The sequence below is a fragment of the Miniopterus natalensis genome, chromosome 15 (genome assembly GCF_054644295.1).
Source record: "Miniopterus natalensis isolate mMinNat1 chromosome 15, mMinNat1.hap1, whole genome shotgun sequence".
NCBI classification, from domain to species: Eukaryota; Metazoa; Chordata; class Mammalia; order Chiroptera; family Miniopteridae; genus Miniopterus; species Miniopterus natalensis.
In genome coordinates, this window is record NC_142095.1 from 2356764 (window position 1) to 2372327 (window position 15564).

Sequence of the window (15564 nt, forward strand, 5' to 3'; positions counted from 1 at the left end):
GGAAACGGTCAAGGCTACCTGGCGGGCGGCCGGCAGAATCTCGCACTCAGACCCGTCGGGCCTCCACTGCACGCCTGGCGCACAGCCCTGCTCCTGGGCAGCCCAGGCTGGGGGGGGGGGGTGGGGGAGAGAAGGGAGCGCCAGGGATGCGACTCCAAAGGAACCCCCCTCCTCAAGCCGCGCCGTGGGCATGTGGGGCAGGCCACTGCGGGTCTGGGGAAAGCGCCCAGTCCGCTGCTTCGGGCACGTGGGGCCGAGGGGCTTGGGGAAACTGAGGCCGCTGTGAAAAGATGGGCCCCGCGGCGGATTGCGGCCACAAGAGGGCGCCCCGGAGCACGACCGGGGCGCGTCCCCGCTTCCCCGCCCCCGCCCCTCCCCGTTCCCGCCCCGGGCCCCGGTCGCCCGCACTCGCCTGCCTCCGGTCTGTGCGGTCCCACGCGGCTCCCCAGGTACCGGCCTTGCGCCCCCGACCCTCTCTCCAGTTAGAACTCCCACCTACCCCCCGTTTCTCCCCTTCCCCCTGGCTCCCCAGGGCCCCTCTCTCGGGCCTGCCCCGCCCCTTCTCGTGCGCCCCGCTCGGCCGGGTGAGCCCGCCCCGAGGTCCTCGGAGGCCCGGAGCGAGCCCGGGCGGCGCCGGCGATCGCGCCCCTGACCGCGGGGTCCGCGCGCCGAGCACCCAGGTCCCTCGCGGGCGGGAATTTCAAAGCCTTTCCCCCTCTGGGCGCTGCGGTTTCCGCTTCCAGAAAAAGGGCGTTTTTCTCCAACCCCGACCCCCTCCCGCCCGCGGTGCCAAACTGCGAGCCCGACAGTGCCCGGGAGACGGAGAGGCCGCTGAGCACCATGGTCGGCTGAGCAGCCCCCGTGCTTAGTCCTAAGCGCTGGGCGGGCCTGGTTTAATCCCGTCGAGCACTCTTGCACTAAGTACCATTGTCCCCCTTCGTAGACAGGGGTACCAGTGAGAACCACCATCATAATAGGGACCCCTTGTGTTGAGTTCTTTCCAAGGCCAGAAACCCTCACTTGCCAATTCTTTTTTTTTTTTTTTTTTAACTTGTTAATTCTTGATGTAGGCTTCAATGTCCCATTTTTCAGATGAGGAAACTGAGGCCAAAGCCACACAAAGTGAGCAGCAGAGGCAGAAATAACATCTTCATTTTCCTCGCCCCAAAGCATGTTCTTAGAGTTGTGGGAGCCTCCCCAGGCCTCCTTGCCATTCCCTTGGGCCCTGCCCTCTCCCTGGCAGTGTTCCTGCCCCACCTGGGCAGGCTGTTCTGGGGCTCATGAGCCTGGTCTCGAACTACAGGCGCTGCACTGGCACAGCGGCAGCATGGGTGACGTGGAGCAGCACGAGGGCACCATCCAGGTACAGGGCCAGAGCCTCTTTTTCCGGGAGGTTCGGCCCGGCAGTGGGCAGGCCGCCCGGTTCTCGGTACTGCTGCTGCACGGGATCCGCTTCTCCTCCGAGACCTGGCAGAATCTGGGCACGCTGCTCAGGCTGGCCCAGGCTGGCTACCGGGCTGTGGCCATCGACCTGCCAGGTATTTCTTCTGCAGCAGGCTTTTGGGCAGGGGTGGTGGGGACCTCCTTGGGGGAGCAGGGCTGGAGTCTGGGGGTCTGGAAGGACTTAGCCAGGCCAGGGCACAGTGCACACTGCAAGAACCCCGGAGCTTCTCTCATCTTGATCCTGATGTCTGGACACTGTCCGGTTGCTCTAACTGTTGCCTAGGGTAGTGTCTCAGAGCCTGTTTCCTCATCTGTAATGTGAGATAACCACACTCCTTTTGGAGGTTAGCTCTCGTGAGAATGGAATGATATCATCCACGTGATTATGTGGCCAGGACCTGACACATAATTGGTGCTCAGCCCATTGGAAGTAAAATATTTTGATAGAGCCATAACCATAGGCTCTGTTGGAAGCCCCGAGGAGTGAGACTGAGTGTCCCAGTGGGTGGCTGAGCCACTACTCATGATCCCAGGTAGAAAGCCCTAAGCTGAGTTCTGGTGGAGGCAGGGGCAGGCCCAGTCTGGCAGTCATAACCTGGACCAGCAGGCCCTGACCCCTGGTGCCCTGTGGAAAGGACTGCATGGCTGACCTGCTCCCCTCTTTGGCCATGGCTGGTATGGTTTCAGTGCCCAAGGGCGGGCCTCCAGGCCCAGATGGGATTGGTTCTGACAGTGGGTTGGGCTGAGCTTCAAGGCTAAAGTCTTGAGCTCATCTTAAGCAGTTAACTCAATTTTCACAACAATCTTTTTTTTTCAAAATATATCTTTATTGATTTCAGAGAGAGGAAAGGTGAGGGAGAGAGAGATAGAAACATCAATGATGAGAGAGTCATTGATTGAGCCCGTAACCTGGGCATGTGCCCTGACCGGGAATCGAACCCCGATCGCCTGGATCCCAGGTCTACACTCAACCGCTGAGCCACGCCCGGGTGGGCTCACAACAATCTTAAATGGCAGATACTTTTTTCTCCCTTTAACAGGTGGGGAAACTGAGCAGTAGAGAGAGCTGAGGGGACTTCCCCAAAATCACATAGGTAGTAAATGGAAAATTGGGCCTGGGACCCAGCTGTGTTGGACTTCAGAGCTTGGTTCTTTCCAGAGCACTATACTGCTGGGGAGATGGGCACAGACATGAGGGAAATGCCTCATGCTTGCCGCATATATGACAGATCTAGGCTGCTGTAGAAATAAACTCGGGCACGTTGCTGGAACCTGGCACAGGGAGATTGACCTAGGAGGGCTTCCTAGAGGAAGGGACCCTCTCCCGTTTTCCCACTCACCACCCTTCTCTTTTCTCTCCCACACTTAAATTCCTACAGGCCTGGGGCGCTCCAAGGAAGCAACAGCCCCTGCCTCTGTTGGGGAGCTGGTCCCCAGCAGCTTCCTGGCAGCTGTGGTGGATGCCTTGGACCTGGGTCCCCCGGTTGTGATCAGCCCATCTCTGAGTGGCATGTACTCCCTGCCCTTCCTCACGGCCCCTGGCTCCCAGCTCCGGGGCTATGTGCCAGTGGCCCCCATCTGCACTGACAAAATCAATGCTGCCGACTATGCCAGCGTGAAGGTACCCGTGTGTGGGAGGCTATGGGAGGCTAATACGCCCCTTCCAGGAGCAAGGGAAAGTCCCTCTGGGGCCTCTTCTTATTTGGGAGGTAGCCAGTGGGTGGCTTCTGGGAGGAGTTGAACTACCAAACCCCACCCTTTTGGTTTACTTAGCAGATTATTGTGTCAAGCCTTGGGCTAAACAGTGTGCTGGGACAGACACAAATCCATACCCCTGGCCCTTGGGAGCTGGCTCCTCCCACCCCACTGGGTCAGCTTGTCTCTCCCCCCTCATTTGGGGTGACTCCAGGGAGAGACTGAAGTGATAGGGAGGGCTAGTGTGGCAGGTCCCTGTTGACATTGCCACCCTTTCTTTTCTCTAGACCTCAGCTCTTATTGTCTATGGCGACCAGGACGCCATGGGTCAGACCAGCTTTGAGCACCTGAAGCAGCTGCCCAACCACCGGGTGTTGGTCCTGAAGGGGGCGGGGCACCCTTGTTACCTGGACAAACCCGAGGAGTGGCATACAGGGCTGCTGGATTTCCTGCAGGGGCTAGCATGAGGCCCAGCCCTACTGCTTGCCTTTCTGGGGCTCTCACTCTCCATGCACATGCAACAGGGGTGTGTGTGTGTGTGTGTCTGGGTGCTTGTCTTTCGGGGTCTGTCTTTTCTTCTTTCTCTTGCAGTGACACACAGAGGAGATGAAATCAAGAGAAAAAAAAAATCAGGAATCAAAGAACATGACCTGGTGGAGGGTAACCTGTTAGATGAGCTTCTGCTATAGGCTTTCCCGCTCAGCTCCCACTCCTTGCTCTGCTCTGCCCAGCCCACCCCTCCTACCTCCTACATCCACCCCAGCTGCCCCCGAAGGGCACTCACAGCCCCCATCCTGCCTCTTAGGCCACAGATACATACGTGGCCATATGCACACTTACACAGGTTCCCAAATATGACCCAGCCGCATAGGTACATGCCCCCGACGGACATGCACACTCAGGTGCAGCTTTGCATTGTGTGCACAGACACTCATGCATGTTTGTGCTTCTACACAACACTCGCATAGGCGCCTGTGCCCTCCCACCTTGGGAAGGTGGGGGCCCCAGGGACCAGTGCTAGCAGGGGATCCTCTGCCAGGCTTAGGGTGTGGCCTGCCCTGAACTCCACTCACCCCGAGGTCGCAGCTGACTCCAGATCAGAATTGCCCCCCCAAAGGACAGGACCACCCTTTTGACCCTCAGATATCCCTGCTTTCCCCCCTTCTAGGTGCTCCACACCTTCCCAGGTTATTAGGCCTGTGCCTTCTGAGCCAAGCTGCTTTCCTGCTCCGAGGCTGGGGGGCTGGGGAAGAGAGTGGAAATCGGTGAAATAAAGTGAAGCAGTTAGACCCCTCGGGCTCTTGCAGTCTCCAGAGCGTCGCCCCTCCCCCGCCGCGCGGGACCAGATGGTCCCCCTGCCCTTTGTCCACCAGGCCAGATGGAGGGGAAGGGAGATTGGATTCCCCTCCCCACCCCCACACCCCCAGGTGCCGAGCGGCTCGGCTGTGGGGGAGGCGGAGGTCAGCGGGACCCCGCTGAGCCGATTACGGGGGGGGGGGGGGGGGAGGGTCTGGGGACAGCCCCGCCTCCGCCTTCCTTAACCTCTTACTCCCCCCCCCCCCCGAGTTCTCAACTTCGCGGGCCTCCCTGGCCCCAAAACGCACTCTGGGGGCAGCTGTGTGGGGGTCACGGGCGGGGTGCCCGGGTCACACAGTCCTCGAGCCCCTCCTCCGGCCGGTCGGGTCGCCTGCCCGGGACCGACGAGGGCCGGGCCTCGCGGAGGCCGTGGGTGCCCGAGGGGTGCGGGTCTCGGCGGGCGAGAGCCCCGCGCGGGGATGGGTGGCGCGGAGCAGGAGAGCCGGGAACTCGGCCGGCGCGGGGTGGAAGCCGCGGACCCGGGGACCGGGGCGGCGCTGGGGGCTGGCGGGGGGCGGAGGCCGGGATGGGGCGCAGGGGGCGCGGCCGGAGGAAGGGACTCGGGGCCCGGCGCAGCGCGGGCGGCGTGGGGAGGGCCGCGGCCGGAGCGCCCCACTCCCGGCCGGGTCTCCGCGCGCCCCCACCCCGGGCCCGGTCTCCCCGCCCCCACTCCCGGGCCCGGTTCCCCCGCCCCCCACTCCCGGGCCCGGTCTCCCCGCCCCCCACCCCGGGCCCGGGGCTCCGCGCGCCCCCCACTCCCGGCCCGGTCTCCCCGCCCCCCACTCCCGGCCGGGTCTCCCCGCCCCCCACTCCCGGCCGGGTCTCCGCGCGCCCCCACCCCGGGCCCGGTCTCCCCGCCCCCCACTCCCGGGCCCGGTTCCCCCGCCCCCCACCCCGGGCCCGGGGCTCCGCGCGCCCCCCACTCCCGGCCCGGTCTCCCCGCCCCCCACTCCCGGCCGGGTCTCCCCGCCCCCCACTCCCGGCCTGGTCTCCCCGCCCCCACCCCGGGCCCGGGGCTCCGCGCGCCCCCCACCCGGGGGCTCGGGGCTCCCGGAAGCGGCGGGCGCGCGGGGCGCAGCGCGGCGCGGGGCGGGGCGGCGGCTGCGGCACTGGGGCGTCTGGGGCGGGCCCGCGCGCTGTAATCGGATCCGGGGAGGGGGCGGGGAGGGGCCGGCGGGCCGGGGGGGGCGCGGAGCCGGGCTCCGGGCCGCCGGGCTCGGCGCCTGTCAAACCCCTCATTGTTCGCAGCTGATGTCACCGGCAGTTGCGAGCGGCCGCCTCTCCGGGACAATGTGGCACTGAGCGGCCGGGCCGCCGCGCCGCCGCAGGACAGCCCAGCGAGGTAGGGCGCGCGCCGGGCGGGGCGCCGCGGGCCGCGAAGTTTCGGGGTTCGGCGGGCGCGGGGAGCGGCGCCCCAGCCCGCAGGCCGGGGTCCTGGGTTGGGGCGACTGGGAGGCCGCGAGGAGCACGTTCCCTGCCCCACGCGGGCGCGGGCCTGCGCAGATGGGGGGCGCTGGTCAGCTAGAGGGGCCCCCGGCGCCGGGGGCGAGCCTCCTGGACCTGAGACCCCAGACTCGAGGCCCTCATCCCACCTGCTGGTCTGTCCCTTGGACCCCCTGCCCTGCGTTCCGGTTCGGCCCCGCCTCTGCCCCATCTGCCACCCCTGCCCAGCACACACCCCTTCCCCTCCTCCGCAGTCCCTGGTGGGCCAGACAGACCTCCAGGCCGGGCTGGCAGGTGACAGCCGGGAGGCTCGCGGCGGGCCTGCTGTCCTGCGGCTCTTCAGCCCCTCAGCTCTGACCTGGCTGCTTAGCTGGAATCCTTGGGGGTGGGGGGCGTTGGCTACTCACTTCAGCCTGGCCCGGGTGCCTGCCTGGTCCGGAGAGGGAGGTGACCGCCTCCTCACTCCCCTATCCCAGGCCCGCCATCTTGAGACCTGTGGCACCCAGTGCCCCACCCGGCCCCAGCACCCAGGGGAGTGGTCTTCACGGGATGCAACCCAGGGCCAGTTGCATTCCTTCCTCCCGGACTGTGGGCTGTGGGTCCCCACCAAGCCCAAGATGATCACCTTCATGCTGGACCCACAGGGCATGTGTCCCCAGGGGCCCTCCTTCCCCCACAAAGAGCTCTTTGAACCCCGGGACTCCCCAGGAGCTTAAACCTCAACTCCAGCCCTCACCGTTTCTTGGGGTTACCCTCTTTGTCTCCGGGCCAGCGCCTGGGACCCTATCCCTTTTCTATCTGAAGGTCCCCTAGCTCCCCTGGAACCCTCTCAACCTCCCAGGCACCCCCACCCCAGCCTCCACCCCCTAGCCTTCATCAGCATGCAGGCTCAGGCTGCCCAAACACAAGGGGATTGTTCTTCTCGAATGCTCAGGGGGTGGGGGGCTGGGAGCATGCGGCCCACACACCCTGGCAGGCCCAGGCCACAGGGAAGCTTGCTTTGCCCCACCCTGTGTCCCCAGACAAGCTCTGTCCACCCTTCCTACTCCCATCGGTGCCCCCGCTCCAGCCTCCATCACCGTTGCCCCCGTGGCGCAGACCTCTTGGGGAAGGAGATCTGAGCTACACAGGTGGACCCCTAGGTCCTCCCAGCTCTGCCAGTTGCCTCTCATGGAGCCTTACAAACAGGCCCCTTCCTCTCTGGGCCTCAGGTTCCTTTCTGGTGAGGCCCCTCCAGCTGTGACAGGCTGAGCTTGGCTTTGCGAAACCTGTGTCACACCTGAGCTGTTCTTCCCAGCCCCGTTCCCCCTGGAGAAACCCACTTGGGCCCCCAGAAGTCTCAAAGCACAGCACAAATCTCCCACCCCAGTGACATGCCAGGGGAGCCCCTCGACCCAGAGAAACAGTAGGAACAGGGCTGGCTGGGGGTACTGAGGAATGGGACTTGGGAATCCTGTCAGACAGATCCTGGCTCTCTCCTGTGACTGGTCCCTTGTGTCCTGGGTCTTCCCACCCCACCCTCACCGCTCCTCAGGGACCCGTCTCTAGTCCCAGTGCTCCAGGCCCTGTGAGCCCGGTCTTCTCCCTGCACGCTGAGCCTGCTCCTGGTTCCTGCCCTTGGTGAGCTCTCTGTGTTGTGGAAAGACAGGCTAGGAAATGCTCAACTGGGCTCCCTTGAGTTGTAGGCGTATCTTTGGGGGGCCCAGAGGCCTGAGTGATTATATATGACTTGGAAGGTTGGGAAGGGCTTCACAGAGGAGGTGGCATTTGAGAAGGATTTTGATAGAGTGGGGAGGATGGCATTTCAAGCTGGGATCAGCCTGGGCAAAGGCCCAGAGGCCTGGAGGTGCTAGGCGTGTTTTGCAGCCTGGTGTATGGGGGATGGGATGGAGATGAGACAAGACAAGTTGGCAGGGGCCAGATCATGCAGGCCCCTGAGTGCCTGTCTATGGAGATCAACCTCGGGCATTGGGGAGCCAAGGATGGTCGTTGAGCAGCAGAGTGACCCAGTCTCCAGAATGGGGAATGGAAGCTAGAGACCTTTCTTGATTTGGGTGAGACAGTGAGGGATGGGTACCAGTGGGTGGGGCTGTACCACGAAACTGCCCTTTCCCCTGGTGCCCAGTCTGGACCTGGGCCTGCCTTGTTTTCCCTTGGCCATGGGGACTCTTGCGGGGAGTCGGGGGTGCCTAATGATGCTCTGAGGAGGCTGTCGCATTTCTGGCACCAGCCAGGTGGTCAGAGCTTCCCTTCTCTGCCTAGCACTGAGTGTACAGGACAGCCCTGGGTCAAGAGCTAGAGGCTGGAGCCGGTGGACCCAGGCTGCTCCCCTGCAGGCCCCTCCCCCGGCTCTCCCAAGAAGTGGGTAGGAATGGCCATCCTGGGAGGCCAGGTGCATGGGTCTGAGGATGCTGGGGTGGTTCTCGTGGAGGCCTGGCTGGCTGATCAGGAACGGCGAGCAGGGGAGTCAGAATCCCTCAGTGCCCAGGCCCAGTGTCCAGCCCCCTGCCACGCCCTGCTCCGCCTGATCCCAAGCATTCCCCAGCATCACTGGGTGTGGTCAGCATGGCTGCTCTGGGAGTAGGTTGCTAGGTAGGGGCTGAAGGTGCTGAGGGGATGTGAGGTGGGGATGAACTTGGAGACTGAACCCCCTCTCTCCGCAGCCCAGGTGGGTCTTCAAGCCCTAGTTGGTCCAGACTCTGACCAGCAGAGCCCAGGGAATCCCCCAAGGGGCGGGCCTGTCCGGCTGAGTCGCCTGGCCCCAGGAGCCCTCCCCTCCCCGGGATTGTTCTTGCTCCAGAACAAAGCCAGGGTGGACACTTGATCCCTGCGAGTGGGGGGGGAGCTGGCTAAGCCCCCAGCCCTTTGATTGGGCAGCTGTCATGAGAGAGAGAGGGAGAGAGGGAGAGAGAGACAGCTGGGGGGAGGGGCAGGAAGGGGCAGCCGCCATAGCTTACACAGCTGTCACCTCCCCCCTCCACCCCCTCCAGCCTGAGTGGCAGGAAGCCAGGGACAGGAGTGGGCACTGGGTCTGGGGAGGGGGCCTGGGGAGCAGGAGGGAGCACCGAAGGTCAGAGGCCTGGCCTAAGCTGGCTGTGTTCTGCTGGGGAGCCCTGCTGACCGGAGGGGGCTGGGCACCCCCAGAGGTGAGCTGGAGGTCAGTGTGGCATGAGGTGTGGCTACCATGTGGGTGGCCCAGCAGGGACCCAGGGCCCACCAGGCTGGAGCAGCAAATAACTCCCTGGAGCCCCCGTGAGGACAGAGGGGAGCCAGTGTGCCAATAGGGCTGCTTGTTCTTAGGGCCCCTATGAGAGTAATTGGGGCAACCTGTGTCAGGACCCCCAGTTCTCCTAAAAGACAGGAAAGACCTGGGGGAGGAGCCCTCAGAACAGGAAAGACAGAGAGACCAGCAACACACACACACCCTGCCTGAACTTGGACATATACACACACACATAGCACGGTGGGTAAACTGAGGTCCAGGCCAGCTGAAGGCCTGGCCAAGTCACCCACTGAATTTGGGGCAGTGGGGCTCTGCTGCAGACCTTATCTTTCTCAGGGCAGGAACCCCAGTTCAGCCCTTCTGACCTCCTGTTTCTCCTGGGATTTGGGCCCCCATGATGTGGAAATGGTATGAGGGTGGTGTCAGGTCTCCTGTGGTTACCACCCCATAGGGGTTCCTGTGCCCCAGAAAACTCTGAAGCTTAAGACTATGGCTCTAGACAAGTTGTGGTCCTTTTTAAACATGACCCTCGTCTGTGAGCCAGGCAGGGGTCTCAGAGGCCACTGAAGCCTGCTCCCCACCTTTGAAGAGCCCCCCTCTACAAAGAGGACTCACGGACTCAGGCAGACGCGACCTGGGACAAAGCCCCGCACTGGCAGGAAGGACCTGGCTAGTCCCACAGGGCTCTGTGACCTTGGGCAGGCTCAGACCCCCCACAGGCATCAGGCTCCCTTTCTCTTCCGTGAATTCATCTGTCCAGTGAACCTGTATGTTCTGAATACCTTCTCCGGCCTGTGTCTGGCCTGAGCTCTGGGGACACAAGGAGGCGTCAGCCCTGGCGCCTGCTCTAAGGGGCTCCTAGGCTTGGCTGCCCAGGGAGGCAGAAACCACGCACGTCATCACAAGTGCTTTGCGGGGGAAGTGCAGGCCGCTGGGGGAATGTTAGCAAGGGCAGCCAGCACCAAGCCGGCCAGGATGTCCATGGAGCCCAGTCGGTGCGTCCACAGTTGACCTCTGACTTCTGGAGAGCCTATGGGCAACATTGGGACGGAGGGAGGAGCGGGTTCTAGGGAGGCAACAGTCACAGGGTGCTTGGGGGGGGTCGGGGTTGTCACCCCCGTTGTACAGATGAAGAAACGGGCCTCATGCCATGCAGTGGTTTGCTCAGGCTTTCTGAGAAAGAGCCAGGCTGGGAGACCCCCTCCTACTCCATGCCATGCCCTGGCTACCCCAAGGGTTCCCAAGAAAGTGTTGAACAGCGCTCCATGCCCTTGACCCTCCCACCAGGACAGGACATCGGCTGAGGAGGAAGCTGCCCAGAGGTGGTCTGGAGTGCGCCAGGCTGGGCCGCCTCCCCTGCCCCACACCCTCCCAGGCAAGGGGGATTAGGGCTCGGTCTTGGCTCAGCTTGGCACCAGTTGGTCCCACTCCCTGTGATCCTGCTGGGGTCTGGTCCCCCAGTGAGCGCCCATCCAGGCTGAGCTATGGCGGAAGACAGCCGCTGGAGAGGGATTTCCAGGCAGGATTAAGGTTCAGGATTAAATCAGGGCTTGAAAAGGGGTCGGGTGGGGAGGGCTGGCGACCGGGCTAATCCCAGCAGCTAATCTCCAGCTCCTCCTTTCTCCATCACTTACCAGACTTGACATTCCCCACCCCCCCAAATCCCTTTCTTACCCGTCCCCCAGTCCCAGGGGGAGGCATTCCCTCCATTTTATGGGTGAGGGAATTGAGACTTGGAGCCCAAGTGACTTGTTCTTGGTGCAGTAGAAAGCGCCCCAGGCTGGGAATGCGGCACATGGGAGAGGGCTTGGAAAACCACTGTGCAGTCCGCTGGTCCCCGACAGCCCGGCTCCCTGGTCCTGAATGGACCCGGCTCAAAGCTGTGTGCGGGCTGCCTCGGCTTCAGGGAGCCGGCAGAACAGCCCGCTCCCCCAAGGCGCTGCCCGGCAGAGGCCGCAGGGGCAAGAGGGCCCCTCCTAGAGCCTTGCTATCTTCACTCCCACCCTCCTTCCTAGGCCTCCCATGGCTCCCCATGGCTGTTCCAGGCCCAATCCACAGGGGTCCCCGCTTCCAAGAGCCCAGAGAGGAGGCTCCCTCCTAGAGGCCTCCTAGTTCTTTCTTCTGATGTTCAAGGGGGAGGGAAGGATACTCATGGAGACTGTGCTCAGCTCATTTTAATTCTCATAACTCTTTGGGGGTAGGACTTGGTTTCCCCTTCTTCCAGATGGGGACTCCGAGGCTCAGATGGGTTAAGAGAGCTGTCTAGGGTTGCACAGTTAGCGAGTTGCCCGCAAGCGCCCCAGTCGCGGCCTGCATCATCTCCGTTCTCTGGGAGTTTGGCTAGCCCAGCTCTGGGGTCCCCATAGAAGGGCAGGGGACCTGAAAGAGAGCTGGGCTCCTGACTTAGCACCTCTTCTGCCCCCCTTGCCAGAGCCAGCCAGGCCACAGCGTGGACGCACTTCCAGGCCGCTGTGGCCCCAGCCCCGCCTGACAGGATGAGCAGCTCAGATGCGGGGCTGGAGGAGGAGCCGGAGCTCAGCATCACCCTCACGCTGCGGATGCTGATGCATGGGAAGGTGAGGGGGGTCGTTGCTGCGACTTGAGGGGGCGGGGGGGGCAAGGCAAGGTAAGGCCTGGCCAGCCGGAGTTGGATCTCAGGTGTCCAGTCTTCTGTGGGGGGCAGGACCTGGGCATTGGGAACCCCCTGACTCCGCTCCTGTTTTGTTTGCAGGAGGTCGGCAGCATCATCGGGAAGGTAGGTGCTGGGCGCTGTTCTGTGTCCCCTTCAACCTGAGGCCTCGGTCCAGGAGAGGAGGCACCAACTGCTCAGGCTAAAGGCCTCCTTCCTCTATTTTTTTCTTCTGCAGAAAGGAGAGACCGTAAAACGGATCCGGGAGCAGGTGAGCATGGAGTGTGGGCACCTGGTTTGGAGGGGAAGGGAGATCCAGTGAGTGCCCCTAGAGGGTGGTAGTGTCCAGATTTCGGGGGGGCGGGGGGGGGCCTGTGAGTGGGGCAGGCCAGACAGGTTGCTGGTGAGAAAGTGAAGGAGCCCTGCTGCCCGGCGCTTGTCCTGTCCCCGCAGAGCAGCGCCCGGATCACCATCTCCGAGGGCTCCTGCCCGGAGCGCATCACCACCATCACTGGGTCTACGGCGGCCGTCTTCCACGCGGTCTCCATGATCGCCTTCAAGCTGGACGAGGTGTGTGCCTGGCCGGGGTGGAGGCCAAGGCTGGCTCCCCTGGAGGAACAGGACTGTTGCTACCGGTGGGAGGGGAGGCCAAGCCCAGGCAGGGATTTGAATTAGAGTGGGCCTGGGGGAGGGTTCCCTCCAGGGTGCGGGAGCAGCGGGGACATGGGGGGGCCAACCCATAGCCTTCTTGCCCAGGATCTCTGCTCTGCTCCTGCAAACGGTGGGACCGTCTCCAGGCCTCCAGTGACCTTACGCCTTGTCATCCCCGCCAGCCAGTGTGGCTCGCTGATTGGGAAGGCGGGCACCAAGATCAAGGAGATCCGAGAGGTGAGGGGAAGGGGATACGACCCCCAGGAAGTCCCACCCTCCTGTTGCCAGGGAGGACCTGGGCTTCAGGCTTCCAATCCCCCGGGGAGCTCTGAGCCTGTGCAGCCCTTCTCTGGGCTGGGAGAGGAGACGGAAGTGGCCCCTGTTCTCTGCTTGCAGACTACAGGTGCCCAGGTGCAGGTGGCAGGGGACCTGCTCCCCAACTCCACAGAGCGCGCTGTCACCGTGTCCGGGGTGCCTGATGCCATCATCCTGTGTGTGCGCCAGATCTGTGCTGTTATCCTGGAGGTTCGGGTTTTGGGGCCAGGGAGAGGGGGCAGGGGCTGGGCCCGAATCCTATGCATGTGACAGCAGGTGGGGGCAGCAGGGATGGGTCAGGAGCTCCAGGATGTCGGTTGCATATCTCTGGGGGTCCTGGGGAGGGTCTTGACAGCACAGGCCAGGGTGGCCTGAGAGGGTCCTGATAAAGCTGCCCCATTTGTGCCTTCCAGTCCCCACCCAAAGGAGCCACCATCCCGTATCACCCCAGCCTCTCCTTAGGTACCGTCCTTCTTTCCGCCAACCAGGTGAGGGGAACAGCAGGGAGGTCGCAGTATGACTGGAAAAGGGGGACTGAACTGATGAAGGGCATGGAAGGAGGAATTGGGGGTCCAGGGAGAGGCAGGGAGGAGTGACTGTGGCCAAACTGCCCTGAGCCCGTCATAGTGACCCCCTTTCACCCACTTCATCCGCACAGGGCTTCTCTGTCCAGAGTCAGTATGGGGCTGTGAGCCCAGCTGAGGTGAGTGACCACAGCCCCAGGCACCCCTTCCTGAATCAGGCTGCCTGAGTCCTGACCCCGCTCCTTTGGCACAGGTCACCAAGCTCCAGCAGCTCTCCGGCCACGCAGTCCCCTTCGCCTCGTCCAGCATGGTGCCAGGTGAGCAGCCCCTGCGGGAGCAGGCAGGGGCCCATCCCAAGGGGCCAGGCAGCTCCCTGGCGTGGAGCAGGGGAGGCAGGAAAGGCCCAGAACCACGCCCAACCCCTCTTCTCCCTAGGACTGGATCCTGGCGCACAGACCAGCTCTCAGGAGTTCTTGGTTCCCAACGACGTGAGCAGGGGAGGGGGTGGTGTGAGGGAGGGGAGGGGCTCAGGGGTCCTGGGCCTTCTTGGGGCTGAATTCTGCCCTCCCCTCAGCTGATTGGCTGCGTGATCGGGCGCCAGGGCAGCAAGATCAGTGAGATCAGGCAGATGTCAGGGGCTCACATCAAGATTGGGAACCAGGCTGAGGGCGCCGGCGAGCGGCACGTGACCATCACTGGGTCCCCGGTCTCCATCGCTCTGGCTCAGTACCTCATCACTGCCTGGTGAGTGTGGGCTGGGGCGTGGGGGTCACAGGTCACAGGCCCCGGGGACTTGCCTGCCTGAGAAGGGCATAGGTGGGGTGAGGAGAGATGTCCTCTCTGTCCAGGCCCCTCCTCTGCCTCCCTCGCAGTTGCCCGATCGCCGGTGTCCCCTTTCCCCACACCTGGCTCTGCGCCCTGGGCCTTGGGCCCCCCATTTCTCCCCTCGCCCCTGTGACATCTGCTGTCTTTCCTTCCATTCCTGCTCTTCCACCTTTCCCATCCTCTCTCCAAACGTGTCCACCTCGAGTCGCTGTCCTCCGCCCCCTTCTCCCGTCTTTCGTCTAACCTCACTCCCGAATTTGCCCTCGCTCGCTGTTCCCTCACCCCAACTTCTCCTTCATCTCCCCCCCATATCCCTCTCTCCAGTCTAGAAACGGCCAAGTCTACCTCTGGGGGGACGCCCAGCTCGGCCCCCGCAGACCTGTCTACCCCCTTCTCGCCGCCCCTGACGGCCCTGCCCACGGCTCCCCCAGGCCTGCTGGGCACGCCCTACGCCATCTCCCTGTCCAACTTCATCGGCCTCAAGCCCGTGCCCTTCTTGGCTCTACCACCTGCCTCCCCAGGGCCGCCGCCGGGGTTGGCGGCCTACACTGCCAAGATGGCAGCAGCCAATGGGAGCAAGAAAGCTGAGCGGCAGAAATTCTCGCCCTACTGAGGCCGGCTGAGGCACAGGCACGGGAGCAGGCAGGACCGCCGGCAGGGGCTGCCTCTGCACCCCACCTGCCCGAGGAGACTCCAGCCTGGGGTCCCAAACACCACTAATGCTCAGAAGCATGGATGCACCCCTGCCTGGCCCCCGTCTGTGGGAGCTCCTGTGCTCAGAGTGGGTGCAGTTTCTGGCCCAGGGTTCTGGGAGCTGCGGCAGTCCCAGGTAGGGGGCTCCACTCCCTCTAGCTCTGTGCTTGGATGCAGGGAGCACCCTTAGTGTCCCCACTTTGGGGGTCACTTGTGCACTCCCCTTCCCTTAGGGCTTCCCAGCCTACTTCCCCCTTGTGGGGATCAGGGAGGAGGGCTGGGGGTGGCTGGGGGCCATGCTTCTCTCCCCACCTCCCCGCAGATTCCTGCTGCTTCCACTGATAACCCTTTTGACTGGAATGGACTGGCTGGGCTTGGCAGAGGGCAACCCAAAGAGGGGGGCACTGCCAGGCAGCTGGGGGAGTCACACGGGGGCAGGGCTGAGTTCTCAGCAGCAGACACTCTGTACAGTTTTTTCAATCCCTGTTTTTGAATAAATATTCTGAAACCAGGAAGCTGTGAAACACTGTGGGTGTTGGCAAAACCTCCAGAAAATGGGTGCAGCCGGCCCCAGAGGACCCCCATCTGTGAATCCACCAGCCCTGGTTCTGGAGCTTCAGGACCCTCTGGGGGACATGTCCAGCCTCCGGCCTCTAGCACCAAACTGACCCGGTGGTTTTCCGGGCGTTTTAAGAAGCTGATAGAGGAGATGCAGTCGCTTGGTCTAGCCCCTCTTCGGGCAGGTGTCAGGGAAGTCTTCTGAGTCT

At 63.2% G+C, this 15564-nt stretch overlaps 2 protein-coding genes across 3 annotated transcripts; both read left to right on the top strand.

Moving 5' to 3' along the window:
- Nucleotides 1–387: 387 nt before the first annotated feature.
- Nucleotides 388–4432, top strand: ABHD14B (abhydrolase domain containing 14B). 2 transcript variants are annotated; one of them, XM_087824690.1, is made up of 4 exons: nucleotides 388–449; nucleotides 1304–1538; nucleotides 2823–3064; nucleotides 3426–4432. In XM_087824690.1, exons 2-4 carry the CDS (start codon nucleotides 1328–1330, stop codon nucleotides 3603–3605), a joined length of 633 nt encoding a protein of 210 aa, XP_087680816.1. In that variant the 5' UTR covers nucleotides 388–449; nucleotides 1304–1327; the 3' UTR covers nucleotides 3606–4432. The 2 variants fall into 2 exon arrangements, with proteins under 2 accessions (XP_087680816.1, XP_016072364.1); XM_016216878.2 differs by lacking the exon at nucleotides 388–449 and having other exon boundaries at nucleotides 685–1538.
- Nucleotides 4433–5693: 1261 nt separating this feature from the next.
- PCBP4 (poly(rC) binding protein 4) lies at nucleotides 5694–15312 on the top strand. Its single transcript, XM_087824692.1, has 13 exons — nucleotides 5694–5836; nucleotides 11592–11736; nucleotides 11892–11915; nucleotides 12028–12060; nucleotides 12243–12359; nucleotides 12546–12677; nucleotides 12837–12965; nucleotides 13169–13243; nucleotides 13414–13458; nucleotides 13533–13596; nucleotides 13715–13767; nucleotides 13854–14023; nucleotides 14429–15312. The coding sequence occupies exons 2-13, from the start codon at nucleotides 11656–11658 to the stop codon at nucleotides 14715–14717; spliced, it is 1212 nt and encodes a 403-aa protein (XP_087680818.1). The 5' UTR covers nucleotides 5694–5836; nucleotides 11592–11655; the 3' UTR covers nucleotides 14718–15312.
- The last annotated feature ends 252 nt before the right edge of the window (nucleotides 15313–15564 follow it).

Excerpts from the sequence above, each read along its gene's own strand:
- ABHD14B (XM_016216878.2), top strand. The coding sequence starts at position 1,172 with ATGTTCTTAGAGTTGTGGGAGCCTCCCCAGGCCTCCTTGCCATTCCCT. Across the intron at positions 1,539-2,822 it reads TGTGGCCATCGACCTGCCAG|GCCTGGGGCGCTCCAAGGAA; the intron begins GTATTTCTTCTG and ends AAATTCCTACAG. Across the intron at positions 3,065-3,425 it reads CCGACTATGCCAGCGTGAAG|ACCTCAGCTCTTATTGTCTA; the intron begins GTACCCGTGTGT and ends TCTTTTCTCTAG.
- PCBP4 (XM_087824692.1), top strand. The coding sequence starts at position 11,656 with ATGAGCAGCTCAGATGCGGGGCTGGAGGAGGAGCCGGAGCTCAGCATC. Across the intron at positions 11,916-12,027 it reads TCGGCAGCATCATCGGGAAG|AAAGGAGAGACCGTAAAACG; the intron begins GTAGGTGCTGGG and ends TTTCTTCTGCAG. Across the intron at positions 13,768-13,853 it reads AGTTCTTGGTTCCCAACGAC|CTGATTGGCTGCGTGATCGG; the intron begins GTGAGCAGGGGA and ends CCCTCCCCTCAG.